This window comes from Canis lupus, chromosome 9, assembly GCF_011100685.1.
Source record: "Canis lupus familiaris isolate Mischka breed German Shepherd chromosome 9, alternate assembly UU_Cfam_GSD_1.0, whole genome shotgun sequence".
NCBI classification, from domain to species: domain Eukaryota; kingdom Metazoa; phylum Chordata; class Mammalia; order Carnivora; family Canidae; genus Canis; species Canis lupus.
Window position 1 is genome coordinate 21,917,340 of NC_049230.1, and position 5,862 is coordinate 21,923,201.

Consider the following 5,862-nt stretch of genomic DNA (forward strand, 5'->3'; position numbering starts at 1 on the left):
TTCAATCAGAAAGAAAAGCATCTTTATACCATCACACAGGTAACAATCAACTCCCATCTGACACTAAAGCAATCCACCTAAAAATGTTTCCAATCTCTCCAGGATAGTCCCTGCTCAAATAAACATGTTCCTGAGATCTAATAATACACATGTACACATGTATTATATTTAATTTTTTCTTATTTACAGTGAAAATACGAAGATCTCAGAATACAAAAAAAAAAAAACTTCAACACAAACATGCCCTTAGAAATATGCTGATTGAAATAATCATAGAAAAGAACAATTAAGTGAATCTAAAACTAATGCTGATGCTAAAGCTAATTTCAACTTTAAGAACATAATATGAACAAAAGTTACAAGTTTGATGGGAAATTTCCATTCTCATCATATTAAGTATTTTAATTGCATTTGCTAATCTGGGGATGTGTTCTTCAATTGGGAAATCATGAAGCAAAATGAATAGAATTACTCTTTCAGAAAAGAATCGTAAGTCATCAAAACCTCTGAAAGATTAAAACTGTAATTCTGGGGAAAAAAAAGTTTTTGCTTTACTCCACCTTATTTTTTTCTTGCTATAGTAAATGCCCCGAGGCTCTGACCTAGCTTCGGAAAAAGAGCCAGTAGAGTGGGTTCACAAAAAAGAAATTATCCAATTGCAGATTAGCAAAACTATCACAGGGATTAAGAAGTGACACAGAAAAGGAACACCCTAAAAGTCTGTATATAAGGGCCAAAACGGCAGCTTGCAAATACATTCTTCACTGTTACCTTTCCTATTCACCTGGACAAGCTAAACGTTTGCAGAAGTACCATGTCTTGCTCATCTCGTGTCTCCTCTTCCAGGGCTGGAGGCAGTGGCTTGGCCAGGGTGTCTGTTGGTGGGAGCAGCTTCACCAGTGGAAGCAGATGCGGCGTAGGGAGTGGTTCTACCCGGGGCTTCCGAGGAGGAACTGGCAGCTGTGGCCTCAGTGGGGTATCAAGCAGTGGCTTTGGAGGCAGCTTTGGAGGAGGTTTTGGTAGCTGCTCAGTTGGGGGTGGTTTGGGAGGAACTTCAGGCTCTGGGGCTGGCTTTGGTGGGGGTTCTGGCTTTGGTGGGGGTTCTGGCTTTGGAGGGGGTTCTGGCTTTGGTGGGGGGTCTGGCTTTGGAGGGGGTTCTGGCTTCGGTGGTGGTGCTAGTGGAGGCTTCTACAGCTATGGTGGTGGTATGGGGGGTGGTATGGGAGGTGGTATTGGTGATGGGGGGCTTTTCTCTGGAGGTGAGAAGCAAACTATGCAGAACCTCAATGACCGCCTGGCCAGTTACCTAGACAAGGTCAGAGCCCTGGAAGAGGCCAACACTGATCTGGAGAACAAAATCAGGGAGTGGTATGACAAATTTGGGCCTGGGTCTGGAGATGGTGGATCTGGAAAAGACTACAGCAAATACTATCCAATAATTGAAGATCTCCGGAATCAGGTGAGACCCTGACTATTACTGTGTTTCTACTATTTCTGTGTCTTTTGCTCTTATTCAGATTATATCCTGTAATGAAGATTTCAAGTCCAAGAATTATTCAAAGACATATTTGCTTGTTGCATATGCAAAAATTGGTACTTGGTGTGTTTTAACTATGACAGTATTGTATATGACATCCAACCACACTAATTATCTGTTTGCATCTCAAATTTGAGTATTTCTACATAAGAACAAAATGTATAGAATGCGAAGCAGCTATTTAACATGTACATATACAAATGGTGGCAATGAGTCAACACTAGCCTAATCTAATATTTTTGTGATTAATTCTGGCAGGTTGACATGTTTTAGTGTCTTGCTAGATTTAAATCATCTTTACAACTTTTTCCTCCTAGAAAATCTGGTGCAAATATTGTATGAGCATGTGGCAAAATCTGAAATGTTTATCCACTGTTGTATGGGAAGTATTTTTTTAAAGACTTTTTGAAGTAAAATTCACTTTTTGTTCTACTTTTGGAAAGAACTTCAGAATAACTGTTTCTCCAAAGCAGCAGAAATAAGCAGAGGGGCTGTGTTCTAATAAAACAATGTTCCATGCCTATTTTGGTACATGTGTAAACTGTTACCTTTTTACAGAAAATTGTCATCCAACTACACCAGATTATCAGTAAAGATGTCATTACTAAGCAAGTTTTCAAAGCAATTTATTTACCTTTAAAAGCCAACTCGAAGGACATCTACCCTCACAGGTGGGCATGCCAACACAGGTAAAAAGCATCTGTGATTCTGTTATTGCCTTTCTAGATCATTACTGCCACTATTGAAAATGCTGGGATCGTTTTGCAGATCGACAATGCCAGATTGGCTGCTGATGACTTCAGACTCAAGTAAGAAAAGGGAAGACTTGCAAACAAATGTTATGGGGGAAAATAAAATGCAATCTGTCTGTTTCATTGATTCTAAATTTAAAGAAATATCTTTTAGGGCATCAAGACCTAAACTGACAAACATTCTGAGAGTAAATTTTAAAGACCATCACTCCACTCCAATAAGGAACAAAAAAGAGGCAAATTAAAGATGAAATTTTTGTTACAAAAAAAATGGCCGTCAATAAATTAATATTCAGTTCATAATTTTCTTTCCAGGGGAAAAATTCCTAAGAGAAAACTTAGTAGCCTTCATTTATCAAATAGCTTGGGGTGGAGGGGGCGGGTAGAGTGTGCCTGGTTGGCTCAGTCAAAGGGGCATGGGACTCTTTGATCATGGGGTTGTGAGTTTGAGCCCCGAGTTGGGTGTAGAGATTACTCAAATAATAAGCAAATAGCTCAAGGAAAAATCTTTTTCTTGAATATGTAAGAATGGATGTACTCTGAAATGCTCTATCCTGTCCTACTGCTGTCCTTTCCAGGTATGAGAATGAGCTGTATCTCCGGCAGGCCGTGGAGGCCTGACATCAATGGCCTGCGGAAAGTTCTAGATGATCTGACCATGACGCGCTCAGACCTGGAGATGCAGATTGAGAGCCTCACCGAGGAGCTGGCCTACCTGAAGAAGAACCATGAGGAGGTAGGAACACGTTCCACATTATTAAACTAAAAAATTAAACTCTGGCCTGCATATTTTCCCCCACATCCATTCTGTAAAAATAAACTAAGTTCTATCTAAATGGATTTCCAACTCCTATGACCAAGGAAAAAATTAGTCATGAGCAAATTATATCTGAATTTGGTGGCAAGTGGGGGTAGCCTTTGGTGTCCTAGTTTCCATTTTTTGTTGGCTATGCACATTTTAAGAATCTCTGCTTTTCTGTTTTTATCATTGTGGTCTTTTTTCCTTCACACTAGGAAATGAAGAGTATGCAAGGAAGCTCCGGAGGGGACGTGACTGTGGAAATGAATGCTGCCCCGGGAACTGACCTGACCAAGTTACTGAATGACATGAGGGCACAGTATGAAGAGCTGGCTGAGCAAAATCGCCGCGAGGCCGAGGAGCAATTCAACAAACAGGTAGATTCTCACTGCTGGATGCCTGAGCTGGCAGTCATGCACAAGCCACTTCATCTCATTTCTTCAGGCTGCAATGACTGCATTTTGTTTTTATCTAGAGTGCATCACTGCAAGCACAAATTTCTACTGATGCTGGGGCAGCCAGTTCTGCCAAGAATGAGATAACGGAACTGAAACGTACTCTGCAAGCCCTGGAAATTGAGCTTCAGTCCCAAATGGCCATGGTAAGTGCAAAGAGGTTTGCAAAATCTCCAACAGGGAGTTACGCGATACCATTTTCTTTCTTTGCCAAGATGTTCCACTTGGCACATAATAAAAGCAGCATTAGGAGAACTCACTTGCGGTTGTAGAAAGCATAAAACATTCCAGTTAAAGATAATATACTTTCATAAAAGATTTAGCTTAAAGAAAAACAGTTATGCCCACAAAAACTGAAGAACCAATGACAGAACAACATAGGCTGCAACTTGAAAGTGTGAAAGTGTAGTTCTCTTAGCACCTTATAAGATTTTGTGTTTAAAAAAAATTAATTTTTCACCATGAACTTTTGATTTGCTTTTTCTCTTAGAAAAGCTCCCTGGAAGCAACTCTGGCTGACACAGAAGCTGGCTACATGGCTCAGCTGTCAGAAATCCAGATGCAGATCAGCAGCCTGGAGGAGCAGATCTGCCAGATTCGGGGCGAGACCGAATGCCAGAATGCGGAATATGAGCAACTGCTGGACATCAAGACCCGCCTAGAGATGGAGATTGAGACCTACCGCCGCCTGCTTGATGGAGAGGGATGGTAAATGAAAGTCATCAACCCACTCAATGCATTCCTTTGGTGTACTTATATTATGAAACCAGAAAGGGGTTTGGGGGCTGGACTTGGTTTAAAAAGTCACAGTGGGGCACCCAGTGACTCAGTTGGTTAAGCATCTGACTCTTGATCTCAGCTCAGGTCTTGATCTCAGGGTCATGAATTCAAGCCGTGTTGGGCTCCATGCCCAACTTAAATAATAATAATAATAATAATAATAATAATAATAATAATAATAAAAAGTCACAAAGACAATCTAATCAAAAGACATTTACCTTTATCATGGAGAGCAGCCCCACCTCCCCACCCCCCACCCCCGCATGGACGGTTTCTCCCACCTTTGTAAACTACAAAGGAAAACAATTATTTTTTCCTCTAGTGGTTCTGGTTTTGGAGGATCTGATTTTAGAAACTCTGGATCCAGAAATACAGGATCCAGAAACATGGGATCTAGGGATATGTCCATGTCTGGTGAATCAAGATCCGGAAGCTGTTCTGTCCAAGGAAGAGGTAAACATTATTTAATGTTCATGATCATTTTATAATTTAAAAGTAAAGGCAAACTGTGCTTGTCTTATAAAAAGTATATACTGGGAATCCCTGGGTGGCTCAGCAGTTTAGCGCCTGCCTTCGGCCCAGGGCGTGATCCTGGAGACCCAGGATTGAGTCCCACGTCAGGCTCCCTGCATGGGGCCTGCTTCTCCCTCTGCCTGTGTCTCTGCCTCTGTGTGTGTGTGTGTGTGTCTTTCATGAATAATTTTTTTTTAAAGTATATACTATTGTTTACAAAATCTTAACCCAGAGAGAACATACTTAAAGAATGCACTTGAATTTCTCTTGATCTGAGCTTCTGTGATCGTTTCCAGACCGTCATTGTAATTCTCTGATTTTCAGATCCAAACAAGACAAGAGTGACGAAGACCATCGTGGAGGAGGTAGTGGACGGCAAAGTCGTCTCATCTCAAGTCAGCAATGTGTCTGAGGTGAAAGTTAAATAAGCAATTTCCAGATCAGCAAGAGTGTCTTTCAGAGAAAAACCAGAAGGACACAAATGAAGAAATCATATCAATCTCACCATCTTTCTGGATAACATCAGGGAAAAGTTTCCATCTAGAAGTAGATGACCAAGCAATTTTTCTGCATCCTCTTCTTTTTTCTTACTAGAATGCTCTTGAAAAAGTTGAAATGACAATTTTGCTCTAATTGTTTTCATGCTTCAATAAACCTACTTTTGCAAGTTAACTAAATGCTTCCTGAATTTTTTAAAGAAATTCAATATTTTACCTAGAAATAAAGCTATCGGTCACAATACCTCGCTTCATTGTTATATTACTCATATTGATTATTTATATAGTACCCTAGCCCCTTGATATGTGGAGATTTCTAGCAACATCCCAGTGGAACTCAGTGATAGCTGAAATTATACCTTAGCGTCCCTAAAAAAGTCATGGGAAATAAGATGGGATATGTGATATGGTGTCAAATTTCTGAAAACCTTGGAAGCCCCAAAGAGAAAAGATCTCAGACACTTGTACTCTTACAAAATCTAGCCACAACTCTAGTCAAGAAATGTCACTTAGCCAAGCTGGTGTTTCC

The 5,862-nt window shown here is 40.5% G+C and overlaps 1 protein-coding gene across 1 annotated transcript; it reads left to right on the forward strand.

Moving 5' to 3' along the window:
• The first annotated feature begins 437 nt into the window (after window positions 1-437).
• Window positions 438-5,496, forward strand: KRT24 (keratin 24). Its single transcript, XM_038546135.1, is given in 9 exon segments — window positions 438-1,459; window positions 2,264-2,346; window positions 2,868-2,907; window positions 2,909-3,025; window positions 3,304-3,465; window positions 3,564-3,689; window positions 4,034-4,251; window positions 4,646-4,776; window positions 5,161-5,496. Coding segments are annotated over 9 exon segments (1,626 nt in total). The 5' UTR covers window positions 438-814; the 3' UTR covers window positions 5,265-5,496.
• The last annotated feature ends 366 nt before the right edge of the window (window positions 5,497-5,862 follow it).